Source organism: Muntiacus reevesi, chromosome 3 (assembly GCF_963930625.1).
Source record: "Muntiacus reevesi chromosome 3, mMunRee1.1, whole genome shotgun sequence".
In the NCBI taxonomy this organism is placed as follows: Eukaryota; Metazoa; Chordata; class Mammalia; order Artiodactyla; family Cervidae; genus Muntiacus; species Muntiacus reevesi.
In genome coordinates, this window is record NC_089251.1 from 177,384,447 (window position 1) to 177,408,488 (window position 24,042).

A 24,042-nucleotide genomic window follows, 5' to 3' on the forward strand; every position below is an offset into this window, starting at 1 on the left:
TGGAGATAGAAAGGTATCATTATATGACATTCACATTAGGGGGCAACTATTACTCTACTTTATTCATAGGAAAGAAAGAGCAAGAACAAGGCACGATACCAAAAGTGGGAAATTTTTAGAAATATTAGGAAAGACAAGAGAAATGGGAATTTGATGAGCTCATTAAAATGAGTATTATATTTGAATATAGCACCAAGTTACAAAAAAAGGCTCTAGAAAAAAACAAAGCCAAAGTTTTAAAGGACATAAGGAAACAGTCATATGCATATAAAAAAGAAACTGCCTTAATTACATCTTTTAATGTTATAAGAATAACATTTATAATTATATAAACCATCTGTCAAAAGATGAGAATATGATTAGAACTCATTTGACAAACAAGATTATGTATTTTTAAGAAAGAGTTTGAAAGCTATTTAGAACTTGGTGGTGGTGTCACTTCTATAGCTTCTGCTATTAGCTGCTGGCTTAAAAATAGAATGCAATTTTTTAAATGAATTACATTATGTCATCCCTAATAAGAATTTACATTTTTATGGCTATAATTTTTTCTTTTTAATCACAAATACACCTAACACAATGATGCAATACATATAGAACAAAATGCTAAATAAATCTTATATATTTAATAGAGTCAGTGATATTTGAAAGAGAGTATTTTAATGTTTAAAAATCTAATAAGGGAAAGGGGGAGGAATAAATTAGGTGTTTGGGATTAACATATACACACTACCATATATAAAATAAACAACCAACAAGGACCTACTCTATAGCACAGGGAACTATATTCAGTATTTTGTAATAACCTATAAGAGACAAGAATCTAAAAAGAATAGATATATACATGTATAACTGAATCACTTTTGTGATACACCTGAAACTAACACAACATCATAAATAAACTTTAATTTAAAAAAATTAATGATAATCACTACAGAATCATATCTTTCCCCAGCAGCTCAGTCGGTAAAGAATCTGCCTACAGTGCAGGAGACCAGGGTACGATCTCTGGGTTGGAAAGATCCCCTGGCGAAGGAAATGGCAGCCCACTCCAGTATTCGTGCCTGGAGAATCTCATGGACAGAGGAGCCTAGCGGGCTAGGCTAAGAGGTTGCAAGTGTCGGACACAACTTGGAGACTAAACTCCACAGTATCATAAGTTTTCATTTTTAAGTATTCATCAGGAGAGAACACTGCTTCAAGATTTAAATAAATAAATAAAGCTATATATGAATTGTTTAGACCACCAGAACCCAAACAGGTAATTCACCCTCTGTATCAAAGAGTCTTTAAATAACAACTGGGGAAACAATGAAAATACTACTATTGACCTTGTGTTTCAAAAAAAAGTAGCAATTTAAATTTCCAGTGTTTCATAATCACAACTGATGTAGTATTTTGAAAATATATCTATGAGGAAAACTAACATTATCAAGTAATTTCAATAAGACATACTTGAGTCACACAAAATTTTCATCTGCAAACTAGCTAAATATAATCTACATTTTAAATGTTATCACTAAGTAAAAACAAGTTATAAATTCATGTTCAAACAGTAGATAACAATTGCTCATTAAGAAATAACACCATAAGTTGCTGAACTGTGCAAATATTTAACAACAGACACTCAATACAAAAATAAATTGAGCTATTTCTCAGTGAGTAATAACCGTACACATAATAAGCCCATAAAATTGCAAGGTGACCCCAATTTAAGACAAATTCAAACCTAAAGTTAAACATGAACTTATGAAAACAAATACTGTTTTAGTTAAAATACAAGATGCTAGAAAAGAGGTTCATTATTCTTTCCTCTTCTCAAAAAAAATGAGTCAAGCATCTTTTAGCTTCACCATGTCAGTCCCAGAAGCAATAATTACCACATTCCACAGAGATCCATTTGAAATTGATTAGGGAAATTTCTACAGTTATTACTGATGCCATACCAGCAAGTACATCTTTTTCCTTAAGAAGAATTGGAAGAGATCATTCTCAAGCTAGAGGGACTCTCCCTGCCAACTCATTCAGTTTAGTTGAGTTGCTCAGTCAAGTCCGACTATTTGTGACCCCATAGACTACAGCATGCCAGGCTTCCCTGTCCATCACCAACTCCCAGAGCTTGCTCAAACTCATGTCCATTGAGTCGGTGATGCCATCCAACCATCTCATCTTCTGTCATCCCCTTCTCCTCCTGCCTTCAATCTTTCCCAGCATCAGGGTCTTTTCTAAGGAGTCAGTTCTTCGCATCAGGTGACCAAAGTATCGGAGTTTTAGCTTCAGCATCAGTCCTTCCAATGAATATTCAGGACTAATTTCCTTTAGGATGGACTGGTCGGATCTCCTGGCAGTGCTGACTCATTAGCATGACACATAAAATCCTATGAGACTCCCCACCTTGGCCCTGGTCCCCCTAGCCCTCTCACCATCTAACCTTCACAGATTTCTTACTCAGTCCCACTATTTCATGCCTCCCGCCTTGCCTGTTCTGTACCTTTTCCCTACAAGACCATCCCTAAAAAGAATTCATAGGAAATTGCTATAAATTCTTCAAAACCAGCTTCAGGATCCCTCCCCTGGATGTCTCAATTCCACAGCCCATCATCCCTAAGTCTATGACAACACACTATCGTCTTATAACAATAGTGCCCTTTAATCACATCAGATTACTTTTTCCTTTAAACATTTTCTTCACCATAGTCCCTCTGAGTTCCTTAGTCATACTTGTATCCCATGTGCTAAATACAAAGTTCATAAATACTGATCAAATCATTCAATCAATCATTGGCAAAACTCAGCAATATCATGTTTGGAGAATAAGTCATAGGATAGCTTACAGTAACAGAACTAGATATTTTAAGTGTTTAGTATCAATAGATAGGGCATAAGCTTTTTACAAAAAGTGTCTCCTTTAATCCTCATGACACTCCTCTGAGAAGATATCCCAGTTCTCATTCACAGAGGAGGAAACTTAGCCAGAGAGCTCTGAGATCTACCCATCTCTTACACACACAGTATTCAAGGGATTAAGTACTGTCACTAACTTTCTATGAGACCCTGGACAGTTATTAATACTTCACTTCTCCACTCTGAGCCTCAGTTTCCAAAGCTGTAGAATGGATCTAAATAACTACCTCACAGGGTAGTTGTGAGGATTAAATGAGGCCAAATGCTGTCTTTGCCACATGGAAACCTCTCAGTCAAGACACACAAACTATGATTTGACTTTTTACCAAACCACACAAAATAAAGGATGATGTTAGTCTATAAACAGTTGCCAGGGCTGCCCCAGTGGTCCAGTGGTAAAGAACCCACCTGCCAATGCAGGGAACATGAGTTCCATCCCTGGTCCAGGGAGATCCCACGTGCCATGGAGCAGTTAAGCACATGTGCCACAAATACTGAGCTCTCCCTCTGAAGCCCACGAGCCACAAATACTGAAGCTCGTGTGTCCTTAGAGCCTGTGCTCCGCAACAAGAGAAGCCACCACAATAAAAAGGCTGCACATTGCAACTAGAGAGTAGCCCCTGCTTGCTGCAACTAGAGAAAAGTTGACCAAGGAACACCAAAGACCCAGCACAGCCAAAAATTTTAAATAAATAAACAAAAATTTTTCTAAAGTAGGCAAAAGCTCTTTTAGCAACAAGCATGTATTATTTTTACAATAAGACAGAATAAATCTTTAAAAAGTAGCCACAAGCCAAATACTCAAAGTTCAATATTTTGTGTTATACTATAATACTGAACTTGATAAAGTATTAGATTGGTCTTTAACAAAACAATAGTTTATCACTAAAATAATATATCATCTACAGTTAAAATTATCAGAAAAAAATATCGCGGAGATTTTAAACCAAAACTATCCTTAACTCACCCTCTCAAGATGAAATGCATTAAACAAAATAGGAATTATCCATTAAATCCTGACTGTCTCAAACATAATTTCAAATAATGGTAAAGCAATACATGAAATAATATATACAATGTTGAGTATTATAGTCACTGGTAATCAAACATGTTTGCAACCAGAAGACACCCTAGTATGAATAAAATGTGGAGCAGTGCAACATAATCTGACATAAAAACACAATAATAAATTATATTTACTATGTTATATAGATGAGGAACTATATTATGTACACAGCACTGACATAGAAAGACATGGGGCACCCCTGTGTCATAATAAACAGTCAAAAAAAAAGAGGAATGAAGATTTTTTTTGACATACCTGAGTAGAAAAGTTAGACTACAGATGGCCTTTTAAACATAGAAAAACACAAAAATACAGAACGTGGACAGTGGAGGTCTTAAACGTCAACAAAACTCTTGTAATGTGAGAGCAAAAAGTAAAAGTGTTAGTCACTCAGTCATGTCTGACTCTCTGCAACCCCAAGGACTGTAGCCCGCCAGGATCCTCGGTCCATGGGATGCTGCAGGCAAGAATACTGGAGTAGCCATACCCTCCCCCTAATAGCAGATGATAAAAAGAACTTGGAACTCATCATCTTGCATCTCAAAAGGTTCTGCCCAAATACCTTCACCCCGTGCCCTTGAGTTGTCACGGCTTAATCACCTTGGCCGCCGATCCTTCACTTCTGCAGCGATTGCACCCCAGCGTTGGTTTAAACCTGCCAGCTTGTCCTTCAAGAAGCTTCCATCTGTCGGGGAGAGTTTCTGTATAATCCCATCCCCCGTCCTGTTCAGTGCTGCAAAACTGGGCTGGTGGCTGCTGATCCCCTCCTCGAGTTCCTGTAACAGAGAACCACTCAAGATTAACTCCACTGCTAAATTAAACTGTTCTGAGGTAGTGAATCCATTTAGGTACCACAGCGTGGTGTCAACATAAGTGTTAGAGAAACAAAGCCTTGGAAAGATATTTTATGTATATGAAAAAGGCATTTTTAACACTTTAATTACATTTCTATCAACAGATTAAATGAAATCTATTTTGAAATCTAACCCACTCTTATGAATGTCATCAGGCAAAATACAGTGAAAGAGAACAGCCTAATAACATAAAATAAATAACAGCTTTTTATATGGACACATAAGCATCAATCATGCTTGATTAAAGCGGATTCCTTATCCTCTAAACACGGACTTTCAAGAGTCTCTTAAAAAAACTGTTTAAACCCTCTACTCCCATATATTATTATGTCCTACCATATGTAAGTAAACCTCAAAGTGCATTTTATTGAGACATTGCTTCACTGGTCTGTAAATTTTTAAGCAATGGATTAGGAAAGGACATTTTAAAGTCAAATTTAAGTACTTCTCTATGACTCTAAAAATAAGAAAAATGTGTTAACATATTTATGAGAAAATAAAAGCATTCTCCAACTCCTCATAAACCTTCTACACTAAATATATTTTTAAAAATTAATAAAAGAGAAAATATTCTCAACAAGGGTAAATTGAAATTTTGACCGTTATTTCTAATGACCTATTACTATCAGCAGAACTGACTTAGCTATTGTGTTCTATTTTCCCAAGACTGAATTAGATTTACATGAGCAGCTGCCCTGATATAACTCAAAAATAATTTACTTTTATAATAATGATCAATGATACAAAGAAAATAAGATCTCTAAGTGTTTAACTATAGAAAATAAAGGTGAGGTATACAGATATCTTTTTGTCCTTGATAGAGTCTTGAGTATAAAATTTTATAAGTTCTGAATATAAAATTTGTAAAATAATTTTCATATTATTCACTAAAAGAGTATTTTTATTTAAATTTCTTTAAATTCCTAATTAAAATTGAAAGACTATTTTTTCTTAGACCTTTAAAACTGAAAACTAGAACTCGAACAAAAATGACAGATTATCGGTATACCCCTGAAAAATTAATATTGTAGGCCCCTCCTTTTAAAACCTGTCTTAAATGGTGCATACTAAATAAGTCAAGTGTTCAGCAGATCCCCAGCCTCTTACAGAAAGCACTCACCTGCTGGTGTATCTTGGCCTTCTCTAAGTCCAGGCCACCATCCGGAGCAAAAGTTCCAGCCAGTAACTCTTCAGCTTCTGTTATCCAGTGTGTGAGGTCATTAAGGTCACAGTGGAACTGTCTCCATTCTTCCATAGCCCTATCAAAATAACTAAGGGACAACAAACCAAATAAAATAGGTTTCCAAACTTTCCAGGACCGTCTAGAAGCGATTTTCTAAAAAGGAAATTCAAATCTCATTTAAACTGAAAGCCTCAAAATGAGTGAATTCACAGCTCACTGCTCTATAAGACCAGTTTCTGTAATGGATTACTGTTAATGATTCCTCTTAGAGAAACATGCATCATACCAAGAGTAAAGCAATCTGCATACACCCCACCCCCCTCACATTCATGCACACACACACACACACACACACACACACTAGGCAGCTTTCTAACTGAATAGACAGGCATCTCTGGCTGCAAAAATCAAGATAGATTAGCTGCAGGCATGTTAACCCACCCAACTTTGAACACAACAGTTCAGATATCGTGAAATGTAAAATATGATTAATTACTTTATTCTCTTAGGGAAAAAAATAGGGTATTTTATTTCCAGAACACTTAGTTCCCAGCTAGAACAAAACCTAAAGGCCAAAACATTTCAACAATTCCTTGCATTCTATTAAGTCTGTGCTACAGGCTGAATTGTGTCCCCCCCAAAATCCATATGTTGAAGCCCTAACCCCTAACATGACTATATTTGGAGACAGGGTGTTTAGGGAGGTAATTAAGGTTAAATGAGATCATAAGGGTTAGTTGCTCAGTCATGTCCGACTCGTTGTAACCCCAGGGACTGTGGCCCAGCAGGCTCTTCTGGCCATGGGATTTCCCAGGCAAGAATACTGGAGTGGGTTGCCATTTGCTTCTCCAGGGGATCTTCCTGACCCAGGGATTGAACCCACAGCTCCTGCATTGCAGGTGTATTCTTTACCATCTGAGCCACCGGGGAAGTCCAAACAAGGTCATATCGGTAACTAATCCCATAGGACTGTTGTCCTAATAAGAGAAAGAGACATCAGATATCTCTCTGTGTGCATCTCTTTCTGTCTCTCTGCTGCCTGTCTGTCTGTCTGTCTGTCTGTCTGTCTGTCTGTCTCTCTCCACGAGCACAGAGCAAAGACATGTAAGGACACAGCAAGAAGGTGGCCATCTGCAAGCCAGGAAGAGAAGTCTCACCAAAAGCTGAGTTCTGCTGGTACCTTGATCTTGGACCTCCAGCCTCCAGAACCGAGAGAAAATAAATGTCTGTTGTTTAGGCCATCTGCAGTATCTTGTGATGGCCCTAGCAGACTAACGTATACTCTGTGTGGTAACTAACCTGGTGTGTCTTACTGATTGGAACACACAACAGGATGGGAGTAGCTGCAAAGTTCAGGTTAGGCAATGAGACAAAGACTACTAAGACTTCTATTCAAACCTAACTCATTAGAAATGAGATAGAGTCAGACTTCGGTGCTTGCCGTATTGGAACAAAATAAAATAAGTATGAGGAGGAAAAGCCTTCTTGGCTTGGGAGCCTATGTCATTTCTGTCTGCCTTTTTATTTAGAGTAGTGGTACCAGGAATAGTTAAGAAGAGATCTCAGAACTTTTAGTGATAATACAAAATAGTTTGTAATAAAAAGGTAATATTAGTATTTTCAAAAAGCTATAAAATGGTCCCTAACATTGCTAACTCCTAAATAATGTTTATGCTTCCTTCTTCCATGAAAATCATTTTGAAAATTCAGTTAATATTTGCTGAGTGCCCACATGGAAGCAACATTCTATCGGGCATGACAAAAATAAGAGCACTTCAAACAAAACATGATGGGAAGATATTAAGATAATCTTCACTATCATTTGTAAAAACATAGCAAACATAAATTCTGACTTCTGAGATGGTGCAGTGTGAATAGAAAATATTGCTAGAAAGGCTGCTCCAAAGATCTAAAGACTGAGAATAGAAATGTTAAACTTAGTAAAGATCATTACCATCAAAACAGAACATAAATTCCAAATAAATCTAAGCATCATACTTGTGGATTTTATATTTAAAAAAAAACAAAACGACAGAGAGATCCATGTTCAGAAGGGATTCAAAGAACTATCTCATCCTCTCTAATCCAGCCAGCTTATACGGGAGGAGGCAGGGAACTGCGAAAGACTATGGACTTCCAGAGACTCATAGGACTCAAAGTACAAGTCTTATCCCATCTATGGTTTGTATTTGAAACAGAAGCATGTAAGTTTACTGTCTCTAATATTCCAACTTGATATATTCCCTCCCAAACTCATCTTACTGCAAAGGAGGCATAAAGGACTTCTCAAAGAAAGATCTCTGTTTATTTTCAAGGTATTTATCTTTTACCACAGACCAATAATGCTTATAAAAAATTCATAGGCAAAACAGCATAGACACCTCGTGTAGACAAATGGACTTAGTGGTCACCAGGTGTAATTATCACCTATAACTGAAACCATTTAAGCACAGGATATTTGCCATTGTCTTGGTATTCTATGAAAAACAGAATAGAAAGGAGTACTCAAGTATTGCCTGTAAAACTAGATATACAGGAAAGGGGAAAATAAACATTTTAGGATAGGTTACCAAGGTTGGAAGAGGAAAGCAAAACAAAAATTAGAGGTATGAATAAGAATATAAACAACTAATGCATCCAAGTGCTGGGCCAAACCAAATATGAGAGACAACCTCCAAGCAAATGAAATTTAGTAAGCAAGGAAAACAAAATAATAAAATTAAAATGTGATAGAGAAGAATTTTCTAACATACGAGAACACTGTTCTGTGCTCAATTTAAAAAAATCTAGGAAAAAACTATTTGCTAAAATTTTTATAATCACAAAAATGGCATGAATATTGGCAATCAACATAATCCACAACGTCCTTGAAATTCTGCCACATTAGCCAGATGCATATATGCAAATAGAATAACTGAAAAAAGAAGAAACATAATCACATATATAACTGATGTGTCATAAGAAAGGCTAAGAAAATAAATGTTATACCCATAGACCGAGGTGTAGACACACACACACAAATACACATAGTGCAGAAGATGCAGAAGAAAGTTACCATACATCAATTCTACAAAATGAACAAAAAAAGCACAAAACTACCAAGCAATAGCCCTAGAGAGAAAGATGTAGACAAACCTTCAAAACCTTACTGAAGACACAGAAAGGATCCAAAAGAATGAAAGACTGCATTTCAAATTGGCCATTTTTTCTAAAACTGATTGAAATGACTAAAATTTTACTGGAAGAATAAATATAGAAAAAGAGTAAGAATTTTAATGTTAGAATAATTAGGGAAAATTTACTGTGGTGGATTAAGAAAATGTATAAAGCTTTAAAAATGAAAATACTATGGTATTAGATTAAAATTGATGGTGTGATAAGGTGGAATTAGCAAAATAAGGAAATATAAAGTAGAAATGCCTTTAAGTGTACGACAAAGGAAGTATCACCAACAATAATGGAGAGCTGGATTATTCAGCAAAATGTATAGAGAAAATTGGCTGTTCATTTAAGAAAAATAAAGCAAAATAGAACAGATGAGTGTTTCTTAACTCAGGCTCCACAAAAAAAGTCAGCTGGGAAGTGTTCAAGACGGAGATAAACATGGCCTCTACTCTTGCTACTAAAGAGTTGGTGTATACAGACACAGAGAACAGACGTGTGGTTGCCAAGGAGGAGCAGAGATGGTGGAGAGTCAGACTAAAAGTTTGGGATTAGCAGAGGCAAACTACTACACCCAGAATGGATAATCAACAAAGTCCTACTTTATAAGGAACCATAATGATAATGACAAAGCATTTTTAAAAAGAGTTGGTGTATAGAAGCACCAAACCTGTTCTGTGAAAAAAGGCATGGGTGTTATGATAGTTCAGTTCAGTTCAGTCGCTCAATAACGTCCGACTCTTTGCGACCCCATGAACTGCAGAGGCCCAGGCTTCCCTGTACATCACCAAATCCCAGAGCTTACTCAAATTCATGTCCATTGAGTCGATGATGCCATCCAATCATCTCATCTTCTGTTGTCCCCTTCACCTCCTCCCTTCAATCTTACCCAGTATCGGGGTCTATTCCAAGAAGTCAGTTCGTCGCACCAGGGGGCCAAAGAATTGGAGCTTCAGCTTCAGCATCAGTCCTTCCAATGAATATTCAGAACTGATTTCCTTGAGGATTGACTGGTTTAATCACCTTGCAGTCCAAGGGACTCTCAAGAGTCTTCTCCAACACCACAGTTCAAAAGCATCAATTCTTTACCACTCAGCCTTCTTTATGTTCCAATTCTCACATCCATACATGACTACCGGAAAAACCATAGCTTTGACTAGATGGACCTTTGTTGGCAAAGTAATGTCGCTGCTTTTTGATATGCTGTCTAGGCTGGTCATAGCTTTTCTTCTAAGGAGGAAGTATCTTTTAATTTCATGGCTGCAATCACCATCTGCAGTGATTCTGGAACCCAAGAAAATAAAGTCTCTCACTGTTTACATTGTTTCCCCATCTCTTTGCCATGAAATGATAGGACCAAATGCCATGATCTTAGTTTTCTGAATGTTGAGTTTTAAGTCAACATTTCACTCTCCTCTTTCACTTTCATCAAGAGGCTCTTTAGCTCTTCTTTGCTATCTGCCATATGGGTGGTGTCATTTGTGTATCTCAGGTTACTGATATGTCTCCCAGCAATCATGATTCCAACTTGTGCTTCATCCAGCCTGTCATTTCGCATGATGTACTCTGTATATAAGTTAAATAAGCAGGGTGACAATATACACCCTTGACGTACTCCTTTCCTGATTTGGAACCAGTCTGCTGTTTCATGTCCAGTTTTAACTGGTGCTTCTTGATCTGCACGCAGATTTCTCAGGAGGCAGTTAAGGTGATCTGATATTCCCATCTTTTTAAGAATTTTCCACAGTTTGCTGTGATCCACACAGTCAATGGCTTTGGCATAGTCAATAAAGCAGAAGTAGATATTTTTCTGGAACTCTCTTGCTTTTTTGATGATCCAGTGGATGTTGGCAATTTGATCTCTAGTTCCTCTGCCTTTTTTAAATCCAGCTTGAACATCTGGAAGTTCTCCATTCATGAACTGTTGAAGCCTGGCTTGGAGAATTTTGAGCATTACTTTACTAGCGTGTGAGATGAGTGCAATTGTGCAGTAGTTTGAGCATTCTTTGGCATTGCCTTTCTTTGGGATTGGAATGAAAGCTGACCTTTTCCAGTCCTGTGGCCACTGATGAGTTTTCCAAATTTGTTGGCATATTGAGTGCAGCACCTTTACAGCATCATCTTTCAGGATTTGAAATAGCTCAACTGGAATTCCACCACCTCCACTAGCTTTGTTCGTAGTTATGCTTCCTAAGGCCCACTTGACTTCGCATCCCAGGATGTCTGGCTCTAGGTGAGTGACCACGCCATTGTGGTTATCTGGGTCATAAGGATCTTTTTGGTATAGTTCTGTGTATTCTTGCCACCTCTTCTTAATATCTTCTGCTTCAGTTAAGTCTATTCTGTTTCTGTTCTTTATCGTGCCCATCTTTGCATGAAATGTTCCCTTAGTATCTCTAATTTCCTTGATGAGATCTCTAGCCTTTCCCATTCTATTGTTTTCCTCTATTTCTTTGCACTGCTTGCTGAGGAAAGCTTTCTTACCTCTCCTTGCTATTCTTTGGCACTTTGCATTCAAATGGGCATATCTTTCCCTTTCTCCTTTGCCTTTCACTTCTCTTCTTTTCTCAGCTATTTGTAAGGCCTCCTCAGACAACCATTTTGCCTTTTTGCATTTCTTTTTCTTGGCGGTGGTCATGATCACTGCTTCCTGTACAATATCATGAACCTCTGCCCATAGTTCTTCAGGGATTCTCTCTATCAGATCCAATCCCTTGAATCTGTTTGTCACTTCTACAGTTTAATAGTAAGGGATTTGATTTAGGTCATACCTAAGGGGTCTAGTGGTTTTCCCTACTTTCTTCAATTTAAGGCTGAATTTGGCAATAAGGAGCTCATATCTGATCCACAGTCAGCTCCCGGTCTTGTTTCTCTGACTGAACAGAGCTTCTCTGTCTTTGGCTGCAAAGAATATAATCAATCTGATTTCGGTGTTGACCATCTGGTGATGTCCATGTGTAGAGTCTTCTCTTGTGTTGTTGGAAGAGGGTGTTTGCTGCGACCAGTGCATTCTCTTGGCAAAATTCTACTAGCCTTTGCCCTGCTTTGTTTTGTACGCCAAGGCCAAACTTGCCTGTTATGCCAGGTGTTTCTTGACTTCCTACTTTAGGATTCCAGTCTCGTATAATGAAAAGGACATCTATTTTGGATGTTAGTTTAAGAAGTTCTTGTAGGTTTTCCTAGAACTATTCAACTTCAGCTTCTTCAGCCTTACTGACTGGAGCATAGTCTTGGATTATTGTGATATCAAACAGCTTGCCTTGGAAATGAACAGAGATCATTCTATTATTTTTGAGATTGCATCCAAGAACTGCATTTCAGACTCTTTTGTTGACTGTGAGGGCTACTCCATTTCTTCTAAGGGATTCTTGTTCATAGTGATAGATATAATGGTCATCTGAGTTAAATTCACCCATTCCAGTCCATTTTAGTTCACTGATTCCTGAAACAAGAGTGTTCACTCTTGCCATCTCCTGTTTGACCACTTCCAATTTGCCTTGATTCATGGACCTAACATTCCAGGTTCCTATGCAAAATTGTTCTTTACAACTCTCCACAAGATGGTGGAGTAGAAGGACATGCACTCATCTTCTTTTTCAAGAACTCCAAAATTACAACTCACTGCTGAACAACCATCAACAGGAGAATGTTGGATCCCACCAAAAAAAGATACCCCGGAACCAATGGCAAAGGAGAAGCCCCAGAAAGATGGTAGGAGGGGCAAAATCATGTTTAGAATCAAACTCCATACCCGCCAGAGATGCTTGGAGAGCTCAAACAGAACTTATGCGCACCGGGAGACCCCACAGAGACTGAGCCAGACCTGCCTTTGAGTGTTTGAGTGTCTCCTACAGAAGGAAGGGTCAGCAGTGGCCTGCCACAGGGCTTGGGGCTCTGGGTGCAGCAGACCTGGGTGTGGGTTAAGCCCTCTTGGAGAAGGTCACCATTAACCCCACCAGAGAGCCACCAGAACTTACACAGGAGGGCACAAACAAAAGCTTGTGCACACCAGGGACCAGAAAAAAGGAGCAGTGACCTCTCAAGAGACTGACCTACACTTGCCCATCCATGAGTGTCCAGGAGTCTCTGGTGGAGGCATGGATCCGTGGTGGCCGGCTGCAGGGTCAGGGGCATGGAGTGTGGCAGTGCGTGCACTGGAACTTTTGAAGGAGATCACCATTATCTTCATTACCTCCACCATAGTTTGGTCTCAGGTCAAAAAACAGGGAGGGATCACAATCCAGACCATCAACAGCAAACTGGATTAAAGATTTACTAAGCCCCGCCCATCAGAACAAGACCCAGTTTTCCCCACAGTCAGTCTCTCCCATCAGGAAGCTTCCATAAGCCTCTTATCCTTATCCCTCAGAGGGCAGACAAAATGAAAACCACAATCACAGAAAACTAATCAAACTGATCACACGGACCACAGCCTTGTCTGACTCAAGGAAACTATGAGACATGCCAAGTAGGGTGACCCAAGACAACAGGTCACGGTGGAGAGTTCTGAGAAAATGTGGTCCACTGGAGAAGAGAATGGCAAACCAATTCTTGCCTTGAGAACCCCAGGAACAGTATGAAAAGGCAAAAAGACATGACACTAAATGATGAACTCCCCAGGTTGGTAGGTGCCCAGTATGCTACTGGAGAAGACTAGAGAAATAACTTCAGAGAGAATGAAGAGACAGAGCCGAAGCAGAAACAATGCCCAGGTGTGGATGTGACTGGTGATGAAGCTTTGATAGGGATTATGTTGAATCTGTAGATTTCCGTGGTTAGTATATAAACTTTAACAATATTAACTCTTCCAATCCATGAGCACAATATATCTTTCCATTTATTTGTTGTCTTCAATTTCTTTTATCAGTGTCATATAGTTTCCAGAGTATACGTCTTTTACCTCCTTGGTTAAATTTACACTTGGGTCTTTTACTCACTTTGATGCAATTGTAAATAGGATTTTTTTCTTAAAGTTCTCTTTCTGAGAGTTTGTTATTAGTGTAGAGAAATGCAACCGATCTCTGGATATTAATTTTGTATCCTGCAACTTTACTAAATGTATTAGTTCTAGTAGTTTTTGATGGAGGTTTTAGAATTTTCCATATAGAGTATCAATCTCTTCAATAAGCAGTGTTGAGGAAAGTGGACAGCTACATATAAAAAAGAAACTAGACTACTTTCTCACACTATGTTCAAAAGTAAATTCAAAATGGATTAAAGACTTAAGTGCAAGACCTGAAGCTATAAAGCTCCTAGAAGAAAATATAAGCAATATGCTTTTTGACATAGGCCTTAGCAGTATTTGGGGGGATGTGTCTCCTCAGACAAGGACCACAAAAGCAAAACCATACAAATGGAACTATATCAAACTAAACAGCTTTTGCACAGCAAAGGAAACTATCAACAAAATGAAAGGGCAGTCTGCCACCTGAGAGGCAGTTACTTGCAAATGACGTCTGACACAGGGTTAATAGCCAAAATACGTAAAAATCTCACACAACTCAATATCAAAAAATAAAACAATCCAATTTAAAAATGGGCAGAGGCTGAAGAGACATTTCTCCAAAGAGCATATACGAAAGGCCAACAGGTTCACGAAAAGATACCCAACTAGTGTCATTACAGAAATGCAAATTAAAACCACAGTGAAATATCACCTCACACCTGTTAGAAAGACCATCATCAAAAAGACAAGAAATAGCAAGTGCTGGTTTGGATGTGGAGAAAAGAGGATCCTTGTCCACTAGTGGTAGGAATGTAAATTTGTACCACCACTATGGAAAACAGGAAAGAGGATCCTCAAAAAATTAAAAATATAACTACACTATAATCAAGCAATTTCACCTCTGGGAATACATCCAAAGAAAATGAAAACTAACTTGAAAAGATATCTGCACCTTCATGTTCACAACAGTTTTACTTACAAGAGCCAAGATAGAGAAAAAACTTAAATGTCCATCAACACACAAATGGGTAAAGGTGTGTGTGTATATATATATATCTATATGTTATATATATATATATATGCACTTAGCTGTAGAAAGAATGAAATCTTGTCATTGGCAACAACATGGATAAACCAAAAGGGTATATGCTAAGTGAAATAGGTCAGACAGAGAAAGACAAATACTGTATGTTTTTACTTACATGTAGAATATAAAAACAAACAAATACAATAAAATAGAAAAAGACAGATACAGAGAACAAACTAGTCATCACTAGAGGAGAAAAGGGTAAGGGGAACGGGCGACACAGGTAAGGAAGGATTAAGGGAAACAAACTACTAGTATAAAATAAACATGTAAAAATAAATAAATAAATAAACATGTTACAGAGATTTAACACACAACACAGGGAATATAGTCTATAATATTGTAATAATTTGTATCTTACATAATATGTAAAAATATTGAATCACCATGTTGTTCACCTGAAACATCTAATACTGTAACTCAACTATGCATCAATAAAAATAAAGTACATATGAATTTACAGGTCTTTTAAACAATTAAATATTAATTTAATTTGCACATACCCTTTACGATCATTGTACAGCCTGTTAATTCTGTCCCATTTTGCATTCAACTGAGTAAGTGTATCCCGAATCTGAATGGCTTCAGGTCCGGAAGCTTCGAGAATAACATCCGGTTGTTTTTCATGAATGACTGCAATCTGCTCTCCAAGTTTGTCCAGTTGGTCTTTGATATTCTACAAAGATATTTTCATAAATTAACAAAAGACAACAAAGAGATATAAGAATGGAATTGAACAAGTTACTTTAAAATAATGAGACATAATTGTTGCTCACCAAAACTGGAAACTTTTTTAAAAAATAACATCCAGTACAGGCCAAAGCATGAGGTATGCTACATAATATCTTAATGGGCGGGGCAGGGGGGGGGAATCCTCAGTGATGTTCAAAGTAGCATTTGTACAAGACATATAAAGAGCTTTAATAACAGTCTGTAAAGCTAATGAAGTGTTTTTTTTTTAATGAAGTGTTTTAAAGCTAGAAATTACATATACTTTCAAACAACTAATAATGTTAATATTTAAATTGTCATTTAAGACAAAAATGAGTTATCAGATAAACCTATCAACTCTATCAGCAAGTTTATTATGACATGATACAAAAATGCAATCAAAATATATGAGTCTTGAAGATAACAAATAGTTTTCACAAATTATCTGAAAACTTTCAGATCCCTAATTAACTTACAATCAACATGCCATTCCAAATCTAACCACTAGACAATCAAATCGTTCTAGGTGGTAAGATAATGCTCACATTTTACATCAAATGACAATTAAGTTTATAAGATAGGAATATGATTTGTGCATGTGCTTGATTTTAAAATATCTGTTGCAGGCTGGATGCATGAGACAAGTGCTCGGGCCTGGTGCACTGGGAAGACCCAGAGGGATCGGGTAGAGAGGAAGGTGGGAGGGGGGATCGGGATGGGGAATACATGTAACTCCATGGCTGATTCATGTCAATGTATGACAAAACCCACTGAAATGTTGTGAAGTAATTAGCCTCCAACTAATAAAAATAAATGAAAATAAATAAATAAATAAATAAATAATAAAAATAAAATATCTGTTGCAAAACAAAAACTGTGGACACCATACCTACTATTAATAAATTAAAATTTTTGACAGCATTTCATTGGCAATATAGGAAAAGTTTGTTTTTCATACATATTATTACTTCCTTGGCACAAATATAAAAGGCTAAAGACCATTTAAGTAGGCACAGTGACAAATTCTTTGCTTTATTTCTATATTAACTGCAGGTATTCAAACGTACTGCCTGGATATTTACCTTCAGAGAATCTTCCTGAAACGAGAAGTCTTCATAGACAACAGAGCTTAGCTCTGGAGTATTAAGTGATAATTCCACATCATCCATGGAAAGTAAAACTTTGTTAATTTCAACCAGATAATCTGTAGGAAGGGGTGGTGATCTAATTCCAGGAGAGAGCTGACTTGTTCTCTGTTGAATAGGGACTGCCTGTATAGACATCAATAATAGCAATACACATCTCTTAGAATATCCCCACAATGAACAGCAGTAAATAAAAAACTTTTTAAAAAATCAACATTATTTTGTGGAGAAATTCAATACCATAAGCAGAAATTTTAAAACTTGCTTTAATTTTTTAAAAGTTTCCCTGCGCTGCTATGGAAACCATTAACAATCTCTCTGTAGCCTGTTGTTAAAAGGCTTAAATAAGCTGTTAATGCTTGAAAGGTTTTTCTTTAAGACTTACACCACTAAACTCATTTAGAAAATAGGAAAGCATAACGACTCCTTTCCAAAGTTATTGAAGAAATGAGAATATGCTGCAAATCATGAAATTCTGTATGAAATAAAAATTTTAATATCATTGTTATTACTAATAATAATATACATTATTACCCTCCATTTTGTTTTAAATTTCACAATTAGATTAAAGACTTCTGGGCCTTGCTGGTGAAAAAGCAAATAAGGGTAAAACATGTATTTGTAACATAACATGGCAAATGCAATGGGAGGTTTAATTAAAATAATATCCAGGCAATTCAGTATATAATCTTAATCTCTGAGAACAATAAAACACAATATGAATGCCCTACATAAGACGATAGGTCCTACCATGCTAAATTCGGACAGGTTCTAAATTAGGTGGACAATTATTTATCCTAGTGTAGCATTTTCTGTATCCCCTAATCAGACCTTTCTAAACAGTAAAGAGCTCTCTGGGATAGGCCATGAGTCCCTGGGTTCAAGTCCTTGACTCTTTGACAGCTACCATTTAATAATTGCTGTCTGCTACTTGCCAATGGTCAAAGAGCATCCGACTCATGAATTACAGTAGTTTCCTTGACACTTGCATCAGATTTCTAATATCGAACTTCTGAAAAACGGTCCTCCTCTGTAAACTCAAAGATGACACTGAAAGGGCTTTCCTGGGGGCTCAGTGGTAAAGAGTCCACCTGCCAGTGCAGCAGACACGAGTTTGATCCCTGATCCAGGAAAACCCCACATGCTACGGAGCTGCTCAGCCCGAGTGCCACAGATGCTGAACCTGTGCGCTACAGCCCGAAGGTGCAACTACTGAGCCCGTGTGCCCAAACCACCGAAGCTAGTGTGCTATAGAGCCTGCGCTCTGCAACAAGAGAAACCACTGCAATGAGAAGCCCACACAGCACAGCTAGAGAAAAAGGCTGTGCAGCAAAAAAGACCCAGTACTACCCAAAATAAATAAATACATAAACAGGTCTTTAAAAAGAGGACAGTGAACATGGTCATAACTGAAAACGGTTACAGCTCCTAAATGAGACCTAAAACCAGGTTAAAAACAGTGAATGATTAGGATGGTGGTGACGCCTGCAGTCTGCATGTATCTGTCTCCTACAATTTGATAAACTACGACTTTCACCAACTGATACGCAGTCCTGGATAGCCAGGTGAGAAGCAAGTCCACTGACTTTAACTGTATCCACAGGTTTGTTTCTACCTGACACTAATATTAATTTTATTAGACTAATGCCACACATTCAAATTTCAGTCAGAAAACATGTCTAGGTATCTACTTGTATGTCTAAGATGGCAAACTATACATTTTAAGTAAATATAAAAGAAGGCTGAAAAAAATGTGTACACTCAGGAACCAATTTTAATAAACATGTGAAATATTTCTAAATAATATCTTTTTTCAGATTTTAACTTTAAACAGGCCAATTTTTTGGCACATCATAAAAGGAAACTCAGTTCTTCCTCTTCTTAACTTTAAGGAAAAAGAAAAAAGACACAAAGAAAGTACTTAACAGGTTGAGTAATCATAGCAAAGGAGTAAAACAACTGGAACCTGTTCGCCTACTTGGTTTTCGCATCTATCAATCAATGTCTTGCTCAGAGAGCCTCTGTTTTTTCAAGACCAAAAATTACTCCAGGCCACCAGCTATATTTGATCTGTGCTTGTAGGACATTCAACTTTATAGTACTTTCCTCATTAGCACCACTAAACATCATAGGGCAGATTGTCTTTTTCAATCTGCAATGACTGGTGAGAGTCATTTATATACCTTAACAACCACTACAAGGCAAGGAATTCTGTGCTGTTTCTTCATTTATACAACAGGCTGTGATTCTGCAAGGTCACATGTATCCGAGTCAAGGTGAACTGGGCAGGTCAATCAGTATTGTAAATAGAAAATTCGAAGGGTTTTTCTTTTTTTTAAAAAAAAAAAAAAAAACTATGTTCATTAAATACTGTATTCTTTTATTAATGCATACATGTATGCTCAGTCACTTCGGTCATGTCCCACTTTGTGACCCCCTGGACTATAGCCCATCAGACTCCTCTGTCCATGGGATACTCCAGGCAAGAATACTGGAGTGGGTTGCCATGTCTCCCTCCAGTGGATCTTCCCAACCCAGGGATCAAAACCAAGTCTCCTGCATCTGCTGCATTGCAGGCAGATTTTTTACCCACTGAGCCATCTAGAAGGCCTTACTATTAATACTATACACATAATCTAGGATTTCCTGAGTGAGCCTCCATACCCTTGCAGAAGCAGCAAGGCCATTCAAGATTCAAATATAAGCTTACTATATTCCCGAAATAGGTGTTATCCCAAGAGAGTGATCAATCAAAACACCCGAGGAGAAAGATAAGATCCTCAAGACCTAACCTTGACTTTACTTCTCGATATTTTTATTTTTAAAGAATTCAGCTAGAACACAAAAATACAGATATATACAATGCAGCACTAAAATTAGACAATACTACATGATACACCTCATGTCATACAGCAACCTAAGTTCCAGATACATTAAAAAACTGATTTTAAATGACACTTTACAAACACTTCCCACGGGCAGTGAAGCCTGGCAGGGGCCGAAGAGTCGGACATACCTTAGCGACTAAACCATTACCACTATTACAAACATTTTCTAAGTTTTGTTTTTATCCAACCATAGGGAAAACTTGGGGCTTCCCTAGTGGTTCAGACAGTAAAGAATCTGCCTGCAATGCAGGAGATCGGGGTTTGATCCCCGGGTCCGAAAGATCCGCTGGAGAAGAGAATGGCAACCTACTCCAGTATTCTTGCTTGAAGAATTCCATGGACAGAGCAGCCTGGCGAGCTACAGTCCATGGGGTCGCAGAGACGGACATGACTGAGAACTAACACTAACATACTTACAGGGAGAACTTGGAACTAATGAGTTGAACATTCGTCAACTCTCTGGAGGATAAGGACATTTTTTAAAAAAACTCAAAAAGGAAGAACCTAGTCATGTGTGGTCTAAACAAAAATTTTAAATGGTTGTATATTAAAAGTAGAATAATTAAAAGATAAAAATCAACAAGATGATACTTTTAAAGCAAATATGACAAGGTTAACAGCTTTAGTTTATGAAGAGTTAGCACAGAATTTAAAATAGCAATACCCTATTAAACAAATGAGAAAAGGTCATTCAATATATATTTCAAATAAGAAAATGAGTCTTTTATCAGTTTGCATTCAGAATTACTTAAAAGCCACTTATATCACTTTGTAGGAGAAACCACGTGAAAGGCAGTAGATGAAAAGGAAAATGATAGACAGGAGCCGCTCTGTGCTCTCAGGGGAGACTCTGGAGGCCTCTGACCTGAGCTACTATTTATGTTATAAATATGGACGGAAGAGAAGGAGACACTGAGGATGAGTGTGATCTTGACTGAAAGCTTAATGTCCCTTCCCTGACAGAAACTAAAGACTCTGACTATGATGTGTCCGTGTAGATTTATCAGTTGTAACACACATACCTCTCTGGGGTGGGATATTGATAAAGGAAGAGGCTGTGTGTGTATTGGGGGTGAGGGGACAGGGTGTATGCAGAAACTCTTTGCTGTGAACCCCAAGCTGCTGTAAAAAATAAAGTCTATTTAAAAAAAATAAACAAGAAATGTAACATCCCTTCGCAATAGGCTCTGGTTCCCCACTGCCTGTCACCTCCTTCCATTTTCTCTCTCCATCAATCTCCACCCAATTCTCCTCTCACTCCTTTTCCCATTTCCAGCCTGAATTCACAAGGAGGTTGACGTGAAAAGTGAAGAGAAAGTGTTAGTAGCTCAGTCATGTCCGACTCTGTGACCCCATGGACTGTAGCCCGCCAGGCTCCTCGGTCCAAGGGATTCTCCAGGCAAGAATACCGGAGTGGGTAGCCATTCCCTTCTCCAGGGGATCTTCCCAACCCAGAGATGAAACCCAGATCTCACTGCAGGCAGATTCTTTACCATCTGAGTCACCAGGGAAGCCCAATAATGAGGTTAATCCAAATGAAAACTCACTGAGGGGAAAGTGAAAGAATTTTTTCGGCTAAAATCCTCCTCATGCTCCAGCTTTTTGTAGGTGCATACATCACACAATCCTTTCTAGACCCTTTCCCCACCTCCTCTCATCCACATAAACTTTTTCTAATCATTTAACCGGGGGTAAAATATTGCCCACAGCATGCAGTGGCTCACTGCTCACCCGAAAAAAGAGAAAAGAAAGACAAGGAAAGAAAACAAGTCCTGTAAACTGGTGGTCCTCAGTGCGGACTGAACCTTAGACTCATCTATAAAGTTTTCTTCTTGAAGTCTCCACACCTAGCCACAACCTGAAAGAATTTGATTTAACTGGTTTGAGGCTTGATTTTATTTAAGCTACTCAAGGGAGTCTAATGTTCACAGTTCACAGTTTTAAAAACTACAGATTTGAAGAAGTATACAGGTTAATGTAAGAAGGATAAAAATGCTTTAATGTCTTAAAATCATTTTATTTACAATAACTAATGCGAGTGAAACCAAAATGAAGCCATTCTGTAATAGTATACAGTAGTACTTTCAAAAACCAAATGTATTTATGTGTTAAAAGTCTAAAAATTATCTCTATTTGGGGCCCAAAGATGAAGTTCCAGAGATGAAAGATACTTTTAAAAGCAACGATAAAACAAAGAACTATAATATAATATTAAAGATGTTAGAAATAAAAATGGAAACGAGTATTAAGAGACAACATATTTTTCAGATAAAATAAGATAAAACTCACACCAGGGAATAACAATAAAATTAGCAAGATTCTAGAGGTACTAAGGCACCAGTATACTGAGAAAAGGTAGAAAAAAACAGTATAGCTATACTATATGGGGAATGACAGTGAATCAGAGGTGGCAGAGGTCAAACCAAAGCCTCTATATATCACTACAGTGACAAATCTTGCAATTAAAGCTTTTTATGCATTTTACAATAGTCCTGAACAAGTTCTTGGAATAGGAATCATATGATCAGCCAGGACTTAGCGGGTGAGGAATAATCCTGAGAAAAATACAGAAGGTGGGATGGAGTTATGAGACGCTTGGGGAATAACTAAGAGGTAAAAATCACAGAAGTCTGAATTATGGAAGGGATAGAGGATTTAGGAAGTTACTTTCCCAAGTTCATAAAACAAGTAACTGATAGAACTGGATTCAGCTGCCGGTTCAGGCCCGTGTCTTATTTCATTTGGACCTAATGGTTTTAATCCAACCTCAATGTGGTGTGAGGAACAAAGCCTATGTGGAACAGGAAATGATTGAGAAGATTTTGAGGTTTCTACCTTGAGAATGGGTAGTTTTGAAAAGTAATTAACTAAGATAGGGAATAAAGTAGGAAACAGGTTGGGGGTGGGGAGAGGTCGTGAGAGGGCTAGTTCAACTTGGAACCTGTTACAAGGCAGCAGTGCAAACAGATGGAGACATCCAGTAGACAGCAAGCCGAGAAACCTGAATCTTCTAGTGGATTCCAACGTCATTGACGAAAACTGGTTCTAGGATTGCTTAACAGACCTCTAAGGAACACCAGCACATTTACAATGTAGCTGCAAAGATGGCCACTGAAAAGGGAGCTGGTGGTTAATCTTTTTCTAGAATATAAATCATATTTTATCAACATCACAAATTTAGTTATTTGTAAACTAGAATTTTTTTTTTTAATGTGGTCAAGACCTCTACACACAAAATACAAAACTGAAGGAGGAAGTCACACCCCAAAGGTTTAAAACATTATCTGAAATCCAAAAGGGATGTCCTATAATAAAGTTTTGTTTTTCTATTTTCTTAGTGTTGCCTCATCCAAAAATATAAACCTATCTAGCAATACACACTAGAAAGGAGAAAGAAATACCATTCCAATTGGTTTGAGACATCATTGATTTGATGTCTCATTGATTTGAGAAATCATTGATTTGAGAAATCATTTGTTAAATGATTTGAGAAATCATTTGATTTTCAACATTAAACATCTGAATGGCAAGAGTTGAAAAAGTTATTTAAGTGGAAAAGAATCTCCCCCATGACAATACCTTAGTTTTGTTGTATCTTGTATGCAAAAGTAGTAACTGTAAACGAATCTTCTCTTTTTTAGTATCTTCCATAGGTTGATGCAACATTTGTTCTCCTCTTTGTAGAACTTCCTCAATCTGGGCTCTCTCCTCATCCATCTGAATGTTTGAAAGATATAAATTACTCAAAAGAAAAAAGTACAGGGTCAATTACTATCAGTTCCCAAGCAGAACCAACCTACAAAGTATAGTATAGTCAACATATGTTTATCTGAATGATACACAATAAATGTTTATGTTTCTCTTAAAATATTTATATATGAAGTTAAAATAGCTCATAAAGACTGCTAGTTTAGAAGTTAAATTGCACTAAGATAACACTATCATCAGAAAATATGTCTATTTTTTTAAGATATTGTGTAAATCACATGACAAATCTTACATTGACACTTTGCAGAAAATCACATTTAAATCTGTTCTATCATGTTTGGCATATATCTGAGTAAACATCATTAGTGTAAAGATGTAATTAACAAAGA

The 24,042-nt window shown here is 37.4% G+C and overlaps 1 protein-coding gene across 8 annotated transcripts in view; it reads right to left on the reverse strand.

Annotated features, from left to right (window-relative positions):
* The window catches only part of UTRN (utrophin), a 538,989-nt gene that overhangs the window by 297,230 nt on the left and 217,717 nt on the right, over window positions 1–24,042 (reverse strand). For all 8 annotated transcript variants that reach the window (XM_065931202.1, XM_065931205.1, XM_065931203.1 and 5 more), the window contains 5 exons: window positions 23,525–23,662; window positions 16,995–17,183; window positions 15,705–15,877; window positions 5,945–6,095; window positions 4,571–4,746 (listed from right to left, as the gene is read on the reverse strand). In XM_065931202.1, the coding sequence (XP_065787274.1) occupies window positions 4,571–4,746; window positions 5,945–6,095; window positions 15,705–15,877; window positions 16,995–17,183; window positions 23,525–23,662 (827 nt within the window). The remainder of the gene's footprint in view (window positions 1–4,570; window positions 4,747–5,944; window positions 6,096–15,704; window positions 15,878–16,994; window positions 17,184–23,524; window positions 23,663–24,042) is intronic.